Genomic DNA, 21530 nt, shown 5'->3' with positions numbered 1-21530 from the left:
GTGTTTTGGATAGTTCCTGAAGTGGAAGGAAAAGATCCGTTCCCTTCAGATAAGTAGGGAAGTAGACTGATAAATTCTGACATGAGGGGAGTTCGTGTCTGTACATAAAGCGTTTTAGAAGTGGGCTTTTGTAAACAGTGTGGACCTGGGACTAGGGCAAATGTATGTTTGCCTTTATATTTGAAAAAGAAGTTGGGAGTATTCCAGATAAATTGGAAATTGAAGGAGACTGACATCAGAAGGGAATTGCTGCTCTTGAGATATGGAGTGTAAAAATATATGACTGAGTGACTTAGCACAGCAAATGCCATAGCAGTCGTCAAAGCAAACTGTTTCAGAAAGATTGTGGGTAGGCCGGCGGAGGGGAAGTAATAGGTAGTGCACAGGAGACCGCGATGTCGGAGATGGATCGGGAGGTGAAAGGAAGGTGGAAGGCAGAGAGGAGTTGGATTACTACAGATGTGAGCGTCCCAATGAAGTTTTTCCTGTCAAGATGGATGATTTCAGCCTTGGTAACATCAAACAGAGGAAAATTTCTATAGGGTCAAGTGTTGATGTGTCAGAGGCATGTACTTGAGGGAATCCAAGGAAAAGCGGTAACGGCGTTTTTAGGTGTTTGTCTGAAAATGACTTAATAACATGACATTTTAGGTTTCTTTTGTTATTTCAATTGTTCCCTCGATTTCTTTCTCTTAATTTACAGCAAAGTGATGTTTTTCCATCTGCACATCTCACCAATTAACCAAGTATATAAAAGACAGGGTAGGGTATTTCCTTCTCATCCATCGCGAGTACTAAAGACATCCTGCAGATTGTGTATCGCTTTTGGTAGGGTTTTGCAGTTCTTGCCAATTGGAAACTGATAAATAGCAATATTAGTGCTGCACAAAAAGGAACATACTCAACTACTTTATGGCTTCTCAGGATGCTTTATGTGTCTGTGCCGAGGACTAAATACACTTGTATGCAGCTGCACAGTGTTTTAAGGAGCAATGAGTGTGATCAGCATAAAAGCAGTCACTAAGATTGAGCTTTGAAATAACGAGCCAGCTGAAGAGAGCTGGTCACGGAAGGAGTGATGCAGGAAAGGTTTTCTGAATGGTGTTTGTGTCCAAAGCACAAAAGGGGAAAGGCTGGGATTAGGTCAGGAGAGGTCTAGTACAGGGGAGACAGCATGGTCCAGAAATTTGTTGGTAGGTCAAGGAATGTAAGTGGCTTGAGGGAGCTGCGGTCAGTGAAATGACAAAAAGTAGCTTTGCTCACTTGATACAGGCCTGTACTGGGTTTGATCAGAAGGTGAGAAAGTAGAATCTAGAGTTTTTCAAGAGACCATATCAGCTAAAGGAGGAGGTTTAAGTATTGAGGGTGTTGTATGACAAGTAGGGTTTGGCATGAAGGAAGGTGAAAGCATGTGAATCTCTGCGTTAGGAACCAGCGAGGGAAAGGAATTGGACACGAGCTGGTGGGAACAGTCATTTTATCTGATGGACCTGCTGAGTTCGAGCCAACACCTTCTGCTTCCCCTGGCAGTGGGTATTCTGGGGCACAGCCGCTGCCCCTGTTGAGAGGGGAGCCAGGGCTGATCCCTCGTGCCGGCAGCCGGAATCAGATGCCCTGTGTATACGATCGATGGTTGATTATGCAGTAAATGGGTGCTGCTCTTGTTGTCTTTGAGTTTATTATTCTTCAATAAGGCATTTAAATCAACTGTGCGTTTTTGGTAGTCTGAAAAATGTAAACACTTTATGGAAAGAAACGTAAGCATTAAGATTGGAAATAAAATATACTTGTATCTTTTAAAAGGTTTATCTTTACCCTTAAATATGCTGATTGGGCTTATTCTTTTTGCTTAGCCTTTGTGGGCTGTGAAAATCAGTTGCTTTTTCCCATCTCAAGGAAATGCGTCTTTGACACTTCTCATGACCCGAGTCACGATGCTGTCACAGAGCCAGAAACATCCTTAACGGTCATGGGTAAAAGAGCAGGGCTGCCGAGGGTGTGCGGTGGGTGGAAGAGGGAGAGAGATTGCTATGGTTTACTTCAGTTCCTATTCTATGGGTGTTTCAGACAAGCCATTTATTATAATTATCCATGGATATTATTATCAAGTTCTCATATGCAGTGATTCTCAAGGCATTTTTTTTTCCACATAACTTGGGATAGATACTGTGTATTCAACCTGGATTGAATTCAGATGCTAAAATATTTGAGCTAATTGTTGCAGCTAGAGCAAGAAACTATAAAGTATAGGTTAAAAGGTGGAGATGGGGGGAAAAAGCCATGAATGTATTAATGTGTAGTTTATTGTAAATACTAAATTCTAATAAGCCAAGCCCTTTGGGTAAGGGGCTGCTATTAAACTTTCCCTGCCTCCTCACCCAGCATGGCTTCCTACAGAGGTGTCCTTCAGAAATTCCCATTTGCAGTTTCTAAGACAAGCTGACCAGTTTTTCTGACTGTGTTGTCCCTATACAAAAAAATTTAAAATAATTATACAAAAAAATTAAAATAATTTTATTCTGTATCATTTGGAAGAGAAGTCTGAGACACCCAAATTTTCTAAAGTTCACAATGCTGAAGCATCTCAGAATCATCCCTGAAGGAAGGCTTTGAATTCAGAACTGTGTTGATTTGAATTACGATTGATAGACATGACGAGGGGCAGTAATCGTGCATACTTGTTTTCTCAAGCGCTTCATCATTCACCAGCAGGCAGTGTTAGTAAAATTCCCATGTGCAAGAAATTGGAGCAACAAAGTCTCCACAGTGCCTAGAAGCTGTCTGTACGATAACCTCATTAGTGGAGTGTTAACTCTGAGCTCACATAGTCCTTTCCTCAGAAGAGTTTGCAAGCTCAAGTCCAGGGCTGTGGTAGCCACAGCTTGTGGTCCAGAGCTGGCTTGCAGCCATGTGTTGAGGAGGATGGGCAGTGCACTTTTACATTTCTTTGCAAAATATTCCATTACCATACCCATAGTAGTTACAAGAAACTAATCTTGCAGTCCTTTAATCTGTGAAGAGCCGAAGGTGCAAGGTCCGGTCCAAACAGGATGGCAACATTTGGAGCCCTCCTTGCCTGTGCCTGGCATTTACTGGAGAGGACCGAGGAGCAGAAAGGCCGGTTTGGCTGATCTTGCTGGTGACCACCATCTGGAGCGAACCAGCTGAAGTGTTACTGCTGCCGCCTGCTTTATGGCTGTGCAAAACCCGGAGCCAACAGCTGGCAAACGAGTTTTGTTGTTGTTTTTACTTTACGGAGAGTTTTTGCCCATAAATGGACTTCAGCTTTGCACCAACAATATTTTTAGTTAAATAAGTCCTGAGAGATGATTATTCCACCAGACTTGTACATGTGGTGGTGGAGGGGTTGTTTTGTAAAGAAATGCTTCAAGGCACTTTTACTGTTCCTCTTTGAGAAACTTTAGCACAGCAAACCGGTATCTGTATAAAGTCAGAAGGGGAAACGGTGAGGGAAGGAGGAGACATTTTTTCAGATTTTCAAGGAGATATTTTTTACACAAGGCAGTTTGCACTATGGATGTCCTCACAGCTGCTGGTGAGAGGTGCCATGGGGCCTGAGACACTGCTGATGTTCTGGCAGAAGTGGTTTCCTCTCCATTTTTATTCCTCTGGACCATCAGTGTAATTTCTTTTCCACGCAGGAAAAGAAGAAATACGCATGGAGGTAGGCGAAATGGCCAGCCATACATCACTAATTGTAGATGTAAATGATTGGTTCAAATCCCAGGCAGAGCTTGAGGTTTGAACTGTTCTTTCATAATCCATCTTTGGCCAGGTAGAGAGAATGGGCAGCAAAGGCGTCACAGCAGCTCCTTCTCCCTTATAACCTTCGCCAAGGACAAGAGGAGATTTTCGGGTGTCAGTGGGACGCTTTGTAACTGAGGGACAAAGTCTCTGAAACCTCTGAAGATAGTAGAAGGAAGAGAAACCTCCAAAGGAGGAAGGGAATCCGATGAGGCCATGTTCAGATTTTGAGTGGATGACGCTGCCGAGCAGTTGGAAGAGCTGAAGTTCAAGGACTGGGGTGAGAGGGCAGAGGACTCTGTCTCATCAGGGCTGAGGCACTTGGGCTTGCATGTCTCTGTGGAGGATTCTGACCTACGAGCTCGCCTGTCACCATCACATGCCTTGCTTGGATGCAAATAGAGAGAAAGTTCTGCCTTCTGAGGAAAATCATGAGATTTAGTGCAGCTGTGTTTCCAAAGGTTCAGTATCAAGCGGTTTTAAACGTTATGAAAACAGCCGGCTGCGTTATTTTCTCCCAACCATTTCAATGGAATAAGTCAGTGATAGGTTTTGGACTTCCACCAGTTTATCTGAGAGAAAAATTTGCTCTAAGTAGCTAGATCATGTGTGCGTACATGCTGTAGCTAATACATAATATTCTTCCTTTAATGGGTCTAATTGTACTGGAAATATTGAGGGTTAGGGTGTGAAGTGAGGCTAAATTTGGTAGGATACAATTCAAGGAAATTGCAACGTAACTTTAATTTAGAAGAGATCGTTAACTAAAACAATTAGTTTCCTGACTTTTTCTAGGAAAATGTGTAACATTTTACAAAGATAAAACTGAATAAAACAAAACATAAAAGAAAAAGCCCACTTTGGCAGTAATTAGCGCTTGTGGTGTGGAGTGTGTTCCTCGGGACGCTATTGAGTTTGTCTGTCAAGCTCTTCCAAACGACTTCTGCGAGCCAGCATTGCTTCCGCAGGGTTCTCTATTCGGGTCACAAGGCAGCGTTTCTCACCAGGGCGCTGCTGTTTCCTCTTCCGACTGTAGTAGATTACAGATTATACTGGAACATGTCTGAGAAAAGGTCAGAAATGAGGGTGAAAGTCTTGGAACTGAAGCTGGGAAGCTTTCCATTCTCATCCGGGAAACTTTGTATTGAATAAAAAGCAAAAAAAAATAAGGCACCGCATCCATGACACTTCTGTTTTTCCTGCCGTTTTCTGTCTGCCAGCTAGAAAGGATTTTATTACCCTTGCGTTATGCGATTAGTGAATGTTTAGTTGAGGAATCTTCAGTGTTACACTAAACAGAAATAATGGCCGAACACAGTTCGTTTTGGTAGAACTCGGCCTCCACATGATTGCATAGCCTGGAGTTACTGCGTTTTTATTTCCCAAATTAAAGTTGTTTATATGTAGTGTTAATGTCAGCAGGGTACGTGGTACGCTTTGAAATGTAGTCTGTTAAATACTGTAAGATACAAAAGCTAATCAAGTGGGGTTTGAATTTTAATGACACTGCATTACTGAGCTTTTTGTATTGGAGTTATGGAAGAAAAACAAAAAAAATCAACGTAGAATGATTTTATTATGAGGCTGAGAGGTGCTCGATACCACTTCAGTTTTTCATGTAAAGTGTCTAGAGGAACTAAAATCCTTATGGTCAGTACTTTCCTACCAGAAAAAACCATCTGGGCCACCGTCAGTTTGGTGGTAAGGTGGTGTTAGGGTGTGGTTTGGGTCTTAACCTGGGCTGTGGATTGCGGAGCTCCCTTTCCACCTGACGGGCTGAGGCTGTTGCCTGCGTGCGGGGCTGGGACCTGTGGTAGGGATGTAGCAGAGCGAGGTTTGCATCAGGCGAGAAGTGATTTGGTCGCGTTAACGTGATACCGTGCATGCTGCGTGCATAGATGAGCTCCTTGGGGCTGGTGGGAGTGTATCTGCCCTGCTGCATTTGGATGTATATTTATGTCTTTAGTAGCTGCAAAAATCAGGATGTTTTTCTTCCTCCCTCCTCAGAGATGATCTCTGACAGCAGTGCCCTGAAGTACTCCGTTCAAATGCTGAACAACTGGGAATCTGGCTTGAATTCATCAAGGCTCTTAGCTGATCAGAAGAGGACAAGTTTACTCTATTAATTGCTTTCAGTTGATTGAATGCTATTTTATACAGTGTTACAAGCTCACAGGTCTAGCATGTTTTCCCCTAAGAGTATCTTTCCCTTCCCATCCAAAAGTGTATTTTGAAAACTTAGAAATGTGTGATTTGATCAAATGTTTAAATCTCATGTTCATGCCTTCAGAGTATTTTGTAGGTTTAATGATAATTGTAAGTAATCGTGAATAAAATTTGTAGCTATCAATGACTTAACCTTGCAGTGGCGAAGGTACGTGGGCAGTGGATAGTGACTCCTCTGCCCGGCTCCGAGGCGATGGCTGGCCGTGGGCTGCGGTGAGGAGGGTGAAGGCGAGGACGAAGCCGCGGGGCCGCGAGCCAGGCTGGGCCCTACCTGGGAGCTGCTCCTGATGTCTTTTCCACAGATGTCCAGCTTTGTCAAAACCCAGTAAATCTTGTGAAGTTTATTTTCCTTATAGCATCTGTGTTTTATAATGGTGCTTTTAATTTGTTTTTTCTTTGTCTGCTGGGATTTCTTTTGTCCGGCACTTTCAGGCCTCCCTTTTTTTCTGGGTGGAAGTGAGTCTGTTAATGATGGCCAGCTTGGGAATACACCCCGGCCAGGCCGGCACGGCCGCCGCTCCCTCTCTCTCACAACAAAGCCCATTGTTGTTTTCTTTCTTCACTTTTATCCTCAACTTAATCCATTTTGCCTTTGAGTATTTGTGGAATAAAAAGTCTGGAGAAGCGTGGCTCAGGTTTTGGGTGGATGATATGGTGGTTGTTTCGTTGCAGACGTTCAGCAAGCAGGTACGCAGGCAGAGCTGGACGATCATGTTTTCTGTATCTCAGCAGGCAGTGTTTATCCAAGCTCATGCTGCACTTGGAAATGAACTTCTGCTATCAGAGGACTCGAGCCACAACATCCTCGGCTTTTTGCAAGTCCCGTAGTGAAATTAGTAAGAGCTTTACTAGCAGCTTACACTGAGACATAAGACTCTTTTTTCTTTTATTTTTCTCCAATAGAAGTCTAAAAGGCTGAACTCTGGTTAACTGTAGGAGTTGTTTTGACTTGGGTTTGGTTATGATCAGGAATTTCAACTTTTGAGTCTGTAATATTTCAGTGAAAAAAATAATGCCAGTGCTTCCTTTCGGCTGCGTCCTGAGCTGTGACCCAAGCTGGAGAGGGAACACCAGCAAATGGGAGGAATACGGGGGAAATAAACCTTAGCCTAAACTGGCTTTAATGTATTCTGTGCACAGCTCTTGAACCATCATCTGAAAATCTCTTCCGTGGCAGCACGTGGAAAGACAAACAACCGAAAGGACTTGCCTTGCACAGGGTCCCGAGCGCTGTTGAGCTCATGCTCTGGGTGACCACCAAGTTCAGGTGCCTTGTTGCTGGGGATGCTGGGCTGAAGATGCTCAGACTGATTCTTGAAAGGGCAGGTTTGCCATGAAATTGTGGTGATGGCGATTAATTTTGTCTAAATTAATTGCAATAGAAAGTATTCCTTGAATAGTCACTAGGATGTGATTTGTGTGTAGCTGCCAGCATAGAGCCAAGCTGGCACTGAACGTTAAATCACCAGGGCTAAGTGAAGCTACTCTATCTGAAGCTGTAATCCCAGGGTTTTATTCTTTGTTAATATACATATTTCCTTACAAGAATGAATATATACCATCCGCATGTGGCAAGGTAATTTGAGTACAGGATTCTGCTGTATGGAAAAGGTTTGATATTTCTAGCGGACTTAAACTTTGGTTTATTTGTTGCTTGTCCTTTGACAGTGAATCAACAACTGCTTAAGCTGTAGAAATAATGTTGATGCTTGACTGCGTTCTTTGTGCTCTTTTGGCCTCGTATGGCAGTCCTGTGCGCACACAACTCCCGTTTACTGCAGGAGGAGCTTCCTCCTTCAAAGGGCTGGAGGAATGGAGGGTGACTTGGTCGGATCTCTAGATGGGCGCAACAGCACACCATAAAATTGTGGGGGTTTAAAATGACTTTGATTAAACGTAGTGTGTGATGCTGTTTTGTTCCGATGAAGTTCAGAACACTTCTGCTGAACGCTTAGAGAAGGGACAGCCCCCGTCGTGAGAGGGCATTTCCTGGCTGGATCCCCAGGGCTGGGCAGCTAAGGCAACAAGCGTGTAGGCAACATACAATGAAGATATATCAGTGTAGAACATTTCCATCATAAAAATAACTAAAAATAATTCAGTGGAAATGAAAGCAAATATTTTTACTTTTTCTTTTGAGCATGATTTTCTTTAACCTTATTCACCTGCACCATCCTAATGTCATTGTAGTCAGATTTTCAAGAAAATATTATTATCAGAAATAATTTGTCTGCTTTTTGTAGCATTCCACAACTTTTAGTTTTTGACTTGCATCACTTTTACTTACATTTATTTGCAGTTAAGCAACTGAATGTTGCTGCAGAAAATATAGATTGGCAGGCAAGAGTTATAGGGATATACGTTAGGAAAATACAGCTTTTCCATTTGTCATTGCTAAATTTTTTTATCATGTTTGTGCTGTGAAGTGCTGTGCATTAAGAGCTCTGGTTTAGTTAATTTTTTAATTGACGTTTGTAGTCATCAGATTAAGCTGTACATTTAAAAATTAAATGCTTGACCTCTGATTATTTTTTTTTTTTCAAAGAAGAATCATCTTAGATTTTGGTCCCATTCAGCATCTCTTTTATACGTTTTCCGTTCTCTCTGTAGGGTTGAGTGATTTGTTTTTGTTTACTTTGTGTTTCCTTGTGTGTGAGCCAAAAAATTTGTAGGATGTTGTCGCTACAATTAATAAAAAACTCCTAAGTGATGAGTTAACCCTGCAGTTTTCTGCAGATCTTTAACTGCCTTGAGATTCCTCAACTTGTATGAACGTAAAGCAGCTCATCCGTGTGTCGGAAGGCCATCTGTAAATGCCTCGTTTCTCTGCATGCAAATATTCTGTTGAATCAACCAAAGGTTTTGCGTATGGAAAATACATGATGCTGGGAGCGGGGGGGAACTGAGTGAGTAAATGTGCCTTGAGAGAGAGCACTGTTACCCCACAGCCATTTGGTTCAGTAGTTCAGAGTTAATCATTATATTCCTAACAAGTAAAAGAAAACAAATTACAGACATTTGGAGCCCCCTCTGTAGCCGCCGTCGCTGTTTGCTGTGTAGCACGCAGTTGCTCATGATGAATATAGGAGAGCGAAACACTTTCAGAGGGGCCTTGATTACATGCAACAGTGACTAATTAGACAACAATGCAGAAAACTATTCATACTCCTCTCTACAAGAACCAAGAATGCATTATGAAACTAATCTTAAAAAAATTAATTGCATCTCGGTCTTAATTTAAAACTGAGCTAGTTGGGGTTTGGTTTTTTTTTTTTTTTGTTTGTTTTTTTTCCTTTTCCTGTTTCTTTTTATTCCAAGTTGGTGCAGGAAAATTGCTATTAATGAAATCTGCTCTCCGAGACTTCAATAGGCTTGTTATTCATTAAAGCCTTGCTATTTCTCTTAAAATGTATTGACCAATGTTCAGGCCAGATACTTGACACAAAATACACTTTGTAATTTCATCATTTTTGTTATTGTGCTTTTCTAAGGTGCAGAGGTCTACGGACTTTGTAGAAAAAACAAATAAAACCCCTGAGCTTACAGTTATATAGTATTAAAAGAAGAGTAAAGGCAGCATTGAGTGTCTTTAGGATGATGAGACATTCATTAAGATTTTTCCGCCTTCCTTTTCCTATTTTTCAGTCCATCTGAAGTACCATTAAAGCTTTTCAGGCAGCTTCCTGTGAGAAACCCTTTTCTGTGCTGTTTTTCTTCCTTGAAAAAAGGTGGCGGCTCTTCAGTCGGGTTGTATGGATTTGGCCTGGGATTTGTATAATATCTCTGTAGAATGCATTGGTTGTTTAGGAACCTAATTCCCAATATGGCTCCCTTTTGATTAAGAACAAAGCCAGCGTTTCACAGCATTATAGGAACACAGAAAAACAAGTTAATGATCTAAACCTTTTAATTCATGGTTGCTTGTCTATTTAAAGTACTTTTGATTCTGTTATAAACAGACTGGCCCCTTTTTTGTTTAACTTCTTTCTTTGGTTTCTTCACATTTCTTTCTTTACTGTCCATGAAATTTGTAGCTAGTTTCCTTTTGTAACTGAAGAATGAAAGGTTGTGACTACAGAATGATGCAGAAAGTAAGAAAGCGTATCTAAACTGGGCGTATATCCAGCGCAGACGTCTTTGAAACAAGCTAAATTTAGGGTTGTTGGGATTTTTTTGTTATGTTTTCCTCTTCCTTTTTTTTTGAGTACCTACGTTTTGTTTTCTTCTTTTTTGAATTAATATAAAATTAGTTACTTTTTTGATACTTTCTTGATTTTTACATGTAGCTGTATATGGCTTTATTTTGTATAGTTACTTGTTATTTTCTTCCAGTCTCACTTCAGCTGATTGCTATTACATGTGCCTTTATCCACAGAGACAACAAAAGCGACCTTTTCAGAACTTTCAATTACCGACACTGTATGTGGTACTTCAGGAAAATAGTTCCCTTCCAGATTTACTTTTTTTTTTTTTTTTTTAATAGAGAATTGGAATCCAGAGCTTGTTCTTCAAATCAAACTTGAAAACATTTCGGTGAACAAAACTCTCAGGCAAGCAGCAGCAGCATGACTAATTTCCCTTCCATGGAAGGGAACTTTGTCCCCATATATAAAAATAAAGATTTGCTGCTTCCGTTGTCATTTATTTTTTACCTGAAATGAAGATGACTTTTTAAAATATGTTTTTGCTTACAATAGGAGCTTGTTATTTCTTTTTTTTTTTTTTTTCTTTTTTCGGGAATGGCTTATTTCAGGCAGTTGTTTAGAAATTATAAATGAAGGAAAAAATTCCAATAATGTGTTTTATTCCATCTCTATCCCATCAAGGTAAATTGAACAGCCAAGACACTTACAATAACTTCACAAACAATAACCCTGGGAACCCTCGACTCCTGCCTCTTCCAAGTTTGACTGTGGTGTTGCCTCTTGCTCAGATCAAACAGCCAATGACCTTAGGGACCATCACCAAACGCACAGGGTAAGTGTATCTGCACAAACCTTTCTTAACGTTATTTATAATTAATATGGAAATAATTAGTGTTACTGGTGATACTTAGTTTTATTCCATCTTTTAATTTCAGTCCATGTAATGTAGTGGCAACAGAAGGGGGGTAGGGGAAGGAGGAGACAAGAAAAGAAAAGCAGCATCAGATAAGTAAGCAAAACCTGAAAACAAATCTGAAAATTCAGGAATATTCATTTGGGTGGGTCATTTTCTTACAGTCTACCATATGGGAAATACTGTATGCTGACATCAGGGGAAGTTTCACACCAGGAATTGGTATGAAACATAAGCAGAGCTGTGTTCAATCAGAAAAAGCTATGGGTTTACTTTTTTTAAAAAAGTTTGTTTATTTTGATTTCCAAACTTTTCAAGCAGAAATTGTTTTTGACTATCAGAAACGGAAACACGGTAAGCCAGGTTGAGTATAAAGAGAAAACTGAATCCTGCTGTTTTCTTGACCTTATTTTTCCTCTGAAGTGACTGTTCTGTACTATGAGATTCATGTATGGACTTTATTCCGGAGCCAGGTGCACTTTGGTACTTCTCACTGTGCCATGATAACGCACTTCAAGATATTTGTCATGAAAAGCTCTACTAAATATATGTATGTTGTAAGAACTAAGCAGGTTCTGTGAGCTTCATAAACTGCAACAATATTAAGTTAATTGATACTGTTCAGCAGTTGATATTTTTCTCTTGCTGAATTTCAAATCTTTGGTTTTTGCAATTAATACGTAAAGCTAGTGGGTGATTAGTTAATGGTCTTTTCTGTCTCCCTTTTTGGTTGTTCAAATTCCTGAGTATTTTGTAGTTAAAAATCTGATTAATTTACAGATTGCTTTTATATTTTTATGAATCATACGTTGCATATGACATGTGGTTGGATGAAACAATTGAGAGTCCTAGAGGTTCATAACATTTTCCTGCATTTTGGCAGATGGGTGCAGACGCTGTCTTGCTTGCTTCAGCAGCTTCTTGCTCAAACCCCAATAGTGAGGTGAATTTTGCCTTGTGTTTCATGAACCAGGAATTATTTTTCAGGCGAGAGCTTGCGAATAATCCCTCTCTGCCTGAGTAATTCCCATATTCTGTGCTTGAGTGTTCAGGACATGACTGTTTTGTTTAGTGCACTAAGAATGCATGGTGAGGTTCTAAAGCTTGTGTATATGCACATATATACATGTGTATCTATATGTATGTCTATCTAACAATCCAGTCCTGCTCTCGTTGCTGTAAACAGGAATTTCATTAGGCTTGTTGAGCCAAGTCATGAACTATGAAACATGATTGCTCTAAGCACAGGGGCTGTCTGCAGATAAGTTCCTGAACTTCACAGATAATTGTAAAAGGGACTTAGGAATCAGTACAGAAACAGTATAAGGGCAGTGTTGTGGTTTAACTTCTTCCACAGATACATTTCAGTTGCTTATTTTTGCTTTTTTTTCCTGCCTACATTTTAAACACGGGCAAGGGAAATAGATAGCGCTAGCAATCAGGTGGATTTTGAAAATATAGGAAGGTGTGATCTGGGCTGAGGACGGGGGGGAGGCTGATGTGCAGGGAGTTACAGTTCCCGAAAGAGGGAAAACATCAAAAAGGTCACTTGAAGAGTGCAGTCAGAGGACAGAAATGTAATTCTGGGGTCTGTTGTTGGACTCCTAGAATGGAATAGAAACTTGGAACGAGGTGGGGCAAGACGTAGAAAATAAAAAGCCATCCGAGGGTCTGTTGAGGGAAGGTAGGGTGACAGGAGCAATGGTGAGGAGGATGATTTGAAAAAAAGCACTTGGTTTACAGTAGTAATTCATGCACTGGTCTTTACAAAGGCTGTTACCTTAATGCTGTGGTGATACCAGCAAACTTTTGTACAACTACTGCAAATGTAATAAATCTGCATTATTTTATTTAATGTTTTATTCTTAAATATCTTAAACATATTCAGAGTGTTCATATTCATAGTTTTCTTAACTTAAATTTTACTATTCACAAAACTGTCCCTGTCTTATTATTTTGTGTAACTTTAAAGACTAATTAAATTTAAAATATTTAGTGAGGTTTATGTAAGGGGTGAAGACAACAGTCATGGGAAATACCCTGCTGTGTAAATAGAGTTTTCATGAATGAGGATCATAATTTTCAGCAAAGCCCGTGTAGATGTGTAATGCTAAGCTGAGAGCTTCCTTCATTTGTTCTGCATCCAAAATATTTGATGAAAGTACACAAAATTAACATGAAAAGCTGTATTTATAAAGCAGGGATTTAATAGGAATGCCTAGGATCCAAGAAGCCTGGCATGCCTAAAATGACCAAATTGAGACAGCAGCCTTAACTTAAACCTCCAGGGGGCAAAGCGTGTGTTTAACATGTTTAACATCTGCCCTCATATTTCTAGAAACACATAGCAATGTAAGTCTGTACAGTGTAATATTTAGACAGGACAAAGACCATCTGCCTCACTCTGAGAAGTGTAGGAGGCATGTATTACTGCAAATGGCAAAAGACAGATGTATTTACACCTACATGGTCAGCACCTTTAAGCACTGCTCCGAGGAAACAAGGCTTTTCTTTGGGAGCAGCTGCTTAACCTTGGGATTGTGCAGTGATCAGAAAAAGAGACGAACTCGCTATCAGTTGGGTTTTACAGTCCCTGTTCAGTGGCCCTCAAAGCAGATTCCTTTCCTGCTGTTGCTACTTTTAAAGAATAAAAAATTTGATCTGTTGCAGTAAATTTCAAAAAGTAAAAAGGAAGACTAAAAGAATACCACATAATTAGCAGTTCCAGATTTATCTGTTTTAATTGCTTGTAACGTATGAAAAGCTTCTCTAATACTAGACATCTCAATCAAGTTTTGCGGTTTTTATTAATCAAAATGTCAAGTTAGGGTATTTTTGCTGCTAGTATCCAAGATAGCAAAATATTTTTCAGGTACTGAAAGGACTGATCAGTGCTCTTAATCTCATCTGTCTCAAGCAGAGCTGCAAAGCGTGTCATTTTACCTGACAAGCGGAATGGCAGTCAATTTTTTAAAAGTGTTCACTGTAGCCCAATGGGAATGAAAGATCAGAATCTGGAGTTGTGTCGTTGCTGTGCTGTTCATCACAGATGCGTTCTTTTCTCATCCAAACCTGTGGGTTTTGGAACATTTTCTGATCAGTCATTCGCCTCTCTTACTCTAAAAACAATTTACATTCTTGGCACTAAGTATCTCAGAGCATTACCTCCCTTCTTGCCATTGCTATCATTTCTTTGTTCCCTGCCTGCTGTTTGTTCCTTTGCTTTTTCAAGTCTCTCATTGCAATTTCCGCACCTTCATGAAGCACTTAATTTTTGTCCCTATATTTTGTCATCCCATTGACTCGCTTTCCTGTAGTTTGTACTGTCAGCACATTCTGAGGAGCAGGTCGGCTTTCCCAGAGGGGCTCTAACGGTAATGAGCGAGGAAGCATCTTATGTTTTAAAGATTAGGGGGATGTAAGACAGTAAAAGAGCTAGATTTAATAAGTCTTTATATATCAGTGCCTCAGTTTCCCTCTCAAAATTTTAATAGTAATGCTGAATTCCTTCTCAAGTCTGGTGAATGGATTAATTCATTGCTCATTTACAAAGAGCTTATAGATTTGAAAGGGGAAGGACTGTATGATCCATCTCATGCTTGTCTATAAAAGGCCGTGAATCAGAATATGTTAGAAGACAGCTTTGTGTTTTGCAGTAGCTTTATAAGCGTTCCTTGTGTTTGTGGAATGAGTTGTACTTAGTTTCCAGTTTGGAACAATGTGAGGGCACAGATGAGCTGTAATAGGAAGGAGGGAAATAAAAGATACAATAATTGCCCCAAAAGAAAAACTGTTATAAAAGTTGGTTTTTCTGACAGCAGCATTTGTTTCAACTTCCTCCGGGGATATGGTCATTACGTTTGTATCATACTTCATTCTCAAATTCATTATAGCTTTAGTGAAACATCAGGATATAACCTGCATTAGTTGGGTCTTGTCAAAACAGAGGCATCCAATGTACCTTGGAGGAAAAGGAGTAAACCTTGCTTTTTTTCCATTCAAAAGATTATGTAGTGTGTTTTTGAACATGAAACTCCATCCGTTCTTCATCCTGTCCCTCATTCCACCCCCAGTAAGGAAGGTGAAAAATAGGTAAAGTGTCTGATGTAAATTTATCATTTTAGTGTTTTTCATTGCTTATATTATCTGTACTGCAAATCACTGATATCCATTTGTTTTATTTTGACTCAGAGAGCTTAATTTATCCCAGGTTCTACTACTGAAGCAAACAAAAATAAGGAGTGCAAAGTCAAGACGCCATGACACAATTAAGTAGGAAAAAGTAGCTAGAAAAGTCAAGAAAAAAAGCTAAAAAGTAAAGCTGAAGAACTCAGTCCAATAGGTCAGCTTTCCTACATGCTGAAGCCAGACATTTTCTTTCTGGCGTATTTCTCAAACATGTTTCATGTCACCTTTAGATTTTATAATACGTTTTGTTAGTAAAGCAACTACTGTACTGATTTGCAATTGATATGAAATACAGTTGTTTGCACTAATTTTTTTCAGATGGCACTATTTATGAAAGGATTCTTGCTGTGACGACATGCAGTGATAAGGGTTGGAGTAAGTGGGTATTGCACAGCTTATGAAAAGCTTAAACAGTTGCTATTAAGCGTGATAACACAAAATACAGGGAATGTTTCAGTCTTCAATTTGCTAAAACGCAGAATCAGATAAGAAATTAAGAAAATTCTGTTGGATTTTCGACACATAAATCATCTTCATTCCACAATTTGCCTTTGGAATTTCTCACTAGCTATAAGAACGGGGAAGCTCGGTGAGTTTTTTGCCTTGGCATTGCTCTGTTAGTGTCACCGAGCATGGCCATCTGGTGCTGTCTTTTCAAGGTTGGGTTACCCTGTAATTTGTACATTCTCTCTCTAGCATACCATCCGTACGGTGTGAAGGAAATAGTGAAAAACAATTGCTTATATAAATACCATAGGAAAAAAAAATGGTCATCTTAAAAGAAATTGGGTCTCGTGAACATAAAGGAAATGCTGAGTTGTTTCTCTCACACTTACGGCTTTTTACTAAGACTCCACTGTAGTCTTTTGAAGTGTAATTACTTTATCTTCATGATACAAGATTTTGTATCTGTATAAAAACAAACAAAGAAAACCTTCCGTTGAAGCTTGTATCCACCTGGGTCAATTTGTAATTAAAGTAGAGATAATTTGTTCATTTGCAAGTATAACAGGTCAACATAATATGTTGTGGGGGGGGAAAAAAAAACACAACAAGAGCCCATGTTGTGTCCAAATGTGTTCTAATGAGCTCACCTAAATGTCATTTGCCTGCTTCTTGCAGACAGAGAAACTGAGGCAGAGTGGAAAAAAAAAAATACTTGCCAAAATGTCCAGGATCATAACTGAGAAATTCTAAGCTCACAGTCAGATTCGACCACTCTCTACATGCTCACCGAGATGTTTTTTAAGAGGATGTTTGCATTCATTGATGTTGTGCTCTGTCAAATTTAGTTCACAGAATTAGTTTCTATCATGCAGATACACTTTTAATTGAGCAGGCATATGGCTGAGTGCTTTATACATCTCTCTGTGAGACCTTATCTGTTAGTTGATTGCCTGAAAATATTTCACGTTTCACCTAGCCAGAATTTATCCCCGAGTCAGGATATAAAAAGAAAAACGGCACATTGGCATTTACAAAATCAATTATTCAGCAATTTTGTGGATGATGTTACATCCCAAGTGAGAATCAAAGAAGCTTGGAGCATGTGAGTAGCTGTAAATTTGCCTCCTGTTCCTCCTTTTCAGATTTTATGCAAATGTCAGTATGGCAGTGGCTTCTTCAAGGGTGATGCAAAGAACAAGGGAGATATCCATTAAAAATGCACTAAAATTAAAGGTGTGAGAAACCACTTCAGAAACTACAGGCTAGCCAAAAATACTTGAACAACAACAAAAGGAAATCATAGTGTAGGTAAATCGTTGAGTGGCCAAGAGCATTAAGGTGAATATCAGGTGGTTTTTAACATCAAATACACTTGAAATAAGTTAGAGTTCTCTTTCCTGCATTCCATGCAAGCTTGGAAGTGGGGGAATAAGATTGCTGTGTCCTACAGTTGCTAAAGATTTTTAATTTGATAGCGTGTTTCTGTCCTAGGAAAAGGGCTGAGTAATTTTCTCTAAAAGGTTGTGCTTGTACCTGTCGTTGTTTTAACATAGGACTTGCCTCTTTTTAGTAAATTTGTAAACCTGTCCCCCTTGAGCCTTCAGTGTTTCAGGGGAAACACCCACTTATTCATTGTTCTTGATGTTCATTTACTTTTGTTAATTTTGACTGTAATGTCTGTTTAAGGCTCTTGACTGCTTTTGCCTCAGATTTGTCAGGAGATCTCGGGAAGGAGACTTTAACCGTGTCTAACTTGAATTAGAACGTCAAAGCCTGCTTGCAACGGGTGCATTACGTTTGTCCCGGCAGTTGTGCATGAAGAGCCGACCACGACAGCTCCTGCTTGTGTGGGTGGTTGCGTTGTCAGCGGGACTCTTCCCGTGAGCAGCGATGTTTGTGAGCGTCAGCATGCTGGTTACGTTAGAGGTCTACATCTCTTTCAGGGCATCATGAACAGTTATAAAAAACAGGGTTTTTACCTTCTGCATAAATCTTAATAGCATGATATACAGTGTACTTGTTGGTAATTGAGTTTTCATCTAATTTCTGTGCATTTTTCCCCTTTACGTGAAGACCTTACCTGTTTGGAGCAGGATGTTTTTCCATAAAAGCTCCATGGTGAGTTCCCAGTTCAAACCCAGCATGCCTATAATTCATTTGCTGTCCTCACTGAAAATAACTCTGTGCTTAGACTTTTTAATTTTGGATTCTTTTTTTTTTTTTTCCCGATGTGTTTGCTTGCATGGCTGATCCATAGGCAGAAGCACTGCATCATTTCACTTTTAAACTGTGGATGCATGTTCACCATCAAGCATTGTCAAAGGAATGCATTCACCTTTTTTTTTATTTATTTTTTACCTTTGAGAGGGCATTTAATTTTTAAGTAGCAGAGAAGCTGAAAAAATAATTTCCCCATGGGCAAAAATGATTGCAATATCTTTCCAAAAGCAAGCCTTCTTTTCTAGATAGCTTCCTTTATTACTGTAGCACTAAGTTGCCTACAGACAGAAGACATCGATGATGACCTCTTGAAAATAAACCAGATTAGGAGTGAGTAATTAGTAAAGTACTGCAGTAAGAGAGATGAAGCAAGTATAATGGGCACTGCAAAATAAAAATAAAAAAAAAAAGAAGCCTATCACACTTGAAAAAAAAATAAACCACAGTTCTGTTAAAATCAGGATATTTGAAATAATATGAGGTTTTGGTTTTAATGTGTAAACTCACAGCATCTTACAAATATACAGACAGAAGATAAAACAAGTTTTGACAAGTTTCCCTGTGTCTGACCTAGGTTCAGTGTTCATCCAGTGCTGCATAACCTCCAGTCACCTTTTCATAATGAGATGGGGGTTAGGTGGTTAGTATTTTAGTCAACAAGAATGCAAGAAGTTTGAGCATCTTACAACTTTCTAAGAAAATTTATAAACTTTCAGCTGGGACTTTTTGGGTTTGTGTTGGTTTTGTGGGGTTGTTTTTTAAGTTTAGCTAAGTTTAAGTTCATGTCTATCAGTATCTGTTAGAATGTTTGTATGTGGCTCTTGTTTCTGCTACTAGAAGTTCATTTCACATCCCTTATGTCACTACCAATATTCCATCTTCAGCAGAAGGAGCTTCCTAAGACATTCGTTAGGATACAGGGTTCTTAAGGGAATGGCAGAGGACAATATGACGCTAAAGGAAAGAAGGGGACATCGCCTTATTCCTAGAAAATAACTGGTTACTGCAGTAGTCTTCCTAAGAACCGTTTCAAAATGTAGTTTATGAAGTATTTTGTCTGATGGTGACCTCAAACTGAAAAGGTTCTGGAGGAAGAGTACTGAAAGTGGATTGTCTTAGCAAATGGATGTGTTGGTCACCCCCTGCATGAAGCAGCAGAGACGATTGCCAGCCAGAAATGATTTTAGATTGAGGCAAGATTAAAAGGCCAAGATTAAAGAGGGGAATATATGAAATAGACTCAAAAATTGTTGCCTGTCTTTCACAAGACTCTATTGTGGTTTGTTTAATGCCAGTGCTAGCTCAAAAATATGGTCTTTACTAGCCTACAGAGAAATTAGGATAAAAAACACGCTTTGGGTGGGGGAAGAAATCATGTTGTTTCCATTAAGGTCTTAATGAGACCTAAAATTATGTAAACAAAGGGGATGGAGATTTGACAACTTACTGCCTGGCAAATAAAGGAGCCTACCATTTCTTTCCTTGCTTTTTCGTGCCCTATTCATGATCTGACAACTGGAAACGTGTCTTTGTTTTCTTTGTTTAGGCACAATGATAAATTAATTAAAATGTACGTATTTTGAGACAGATACGCTTTTTCGGTAATTTTATGTGTAATTGCATATTTAATGCAGTACTTTCCTCCTGATTGTTTTGTTGCTGCTTGTGTAGTCCAGTAAGACTTTACCTTCAAAATCATGTATGTTTCCATTTCAGTGGATTTAGCTGTGGAGCTGTGGATAGGTGCTTTTGTTTTTAAGAATCTGGTGTGTTCGAAGCCTATTCATTGGGAATATAGAATCAATGTGATTCTCAATAGCTGCAGACTCTTACTATTCGATTGATAATATTTGAATTTGTAAAGCAGTTCTTTCACATCATATATATGTAATTTTTTTTTTTTAAATCATGTAACTTGTTTGACTGTGAACTTAAAGACAAATTTAAGAGCCAGCAGTATTTATGAGACATAAAGCTCTTTGAGGAAGACTCCATCGCTGTACTGCATAGCCTCTGGTTTTCATACTTGCCTGGGGTTTTCAAAAGATTCGAACAGTATTAATTCTTATTAATTCTTACATAAAGTAGAAAAATAAATAAGAAAAAATGTAAACTAGTTAAAATATGGTCACTAGTTATGATTTTTATAAAGAGCTAACACAATACATTTCAAGAGATGTGTCAGTTTGATTCATTACACAAGTCAACAAGTGGAAGCACTGAATTGTTTCCGACGGTGTTGTCAACATGAAAGAACTTGCATGCTGTTGCTGAGTCTCGTAATTTCTTTTTAAGATCTGACAAAGTGATGTCTTAATTTTCTTCTTTAATTTGCTCCCATCGCTTTTTGTGCCATTTCAGTAGAAAACGTTCATGTGTGGTTTTTGTTGGACATGTGTACATCTCAGTGGTTCTCCATTTAAAGTGGAAATAATCCTCCAAAATCATGTTAGAAAAGTTAATTAATATCAACAACACAAATTACCCCAAATATTGTGGTATTTACCTGGAGTGTGGGATTAACTTGATTTTTGGTAGGTGACTTTGTCATTGGCTTCAGCTGGGGTAGGTGAATGTCAACTGTCAGTAACTGAACATGGTCTTCAGTTGAGGCCCAGCTTTATTAGATTAGTCGCAGAACAAGAACTACGTAATTAAAGGGGTTTTATTGCTTTTGTACTTCTGCTGCAGGTTTCTGCACAGATACAATTGGGATAAAAACACTGCTGCATCGCATTGAACTCTTGGTGTGGTTACACAGTTGGGTAGACCCAGACAAGAAAAAGTACGCTCCCTGTTTTTCCTCCTTGTGTCTTAAACATAGTGCTGTTGTTTCTCATGTGGAAGACTGAAATTATAAGGGTGAACGTTTTGGTCCCGTTAGCTTCACTTTCTTGTTTTTAGTGTTGATTCCCAGCAACCCACACTTCTTCCTGCATCGTAACCCCTTTCAGTAAAAATTGGGTACAATCTTTTGAAAGGTAGTATATTGTGAAGATTCTTTTAAATTAACTGTTTTTAAAAGTGAGGCCAAATGTGCCTTAATTTCAGTTCTTGGAATAATTTATGAAGTGCTGACAGGCTAAGAGCAAGTAAAGAGCCGGAGTTCATAGCAGAAACAAGTCATTCACCACCTACCTTCAACAGTATTGTTTTGTTATCATTTATAAAGCTGAGAGGGTGTTTGCATCTACATAATAATGAGGATTTATAGTTTCCAAGTTGTTAAAATCTCACAATGACATGAAAATATATTTTTCTAATGGCATTACTGTTACTGCGAATAACTGGGCTTTTGAGGTTTACTGAACAAAAGAAACTGGAGTTGGAATGTATCGATGAAAACTCAGGGATAAAGTAAAATGGTGATAAAATGAAAGATTCCTTAGTTACAATAGTTTTCAGAGTAGACTTGTTGACATCTCAGCATTTTTCTCAGAAATGTGTCTAAACCAATATGATGCACTAGTCATTTTTTTGTTTGTCTTTATTTTTTAGCAGGACTGTGTTTAACTACATGAGTAATCGTGTTTTACAAGATCTGCTCTTTCTGTCTACAAAACATAATTCTTGAAGGGAAAATGTTTTGGCACCGAAACCAACACTTAAATGCGTGCCTTGAAAGA

The 21530-nt window shown here is 39.2% G+C and overlaps 1 protein-coding gene across 1 annotated transcript in view; it reads left to right on the top strand.

Annotated features, from left to right (window-relative positions):
• The first annotated feature begins 395 nt into the window (after positions 1-395).
• The window catches only part of LOC104469323 (breast carcinoma-amplified sequence 3-like), a 234588-nt gene continuing 213453 nt past the window's right edge, over positions 396-21530 (top strand). Inside the window, exons 1-4 of the mRNA XM_010083784.1 lie at positions 396-444; positions 1854-1973; positions 10818-10968; positions 17758-17802. Of these exons, the coding sequence (XP_010082086.1) occupies positions 396-444; positions 1854-1973; positions 10818-10968; positions 17758-17802 (365 nt within the window). The remainder of the gene's footprint in view (positions 445-1853; positions 1974-10817; positions 10969-17757; positions 17803-21530) is intronic.

This window comes from Pterocles gutturalis, unplaced genomic scaffold, assembly GCF_000699245.1.
Source record: "Pterocles gutturalis isolate BGI_N339 unplaced genomic scaffold, ASM69924v1 scaffold8140, whole genome shotgun sequence".
NCBI classification, from domain to species: domain Eukaryota; kingdom Metazoa; phylum Chordata; class Aves; order Pterocliformes; family Pteroclidae; genus Pterocles; species Pterocles gutturalis.
The sequence above is the reverse complement of the archived record's forward strand: the minus strand, read 5'-3'. Positions and strand labels throughout refer to the sequence as shown.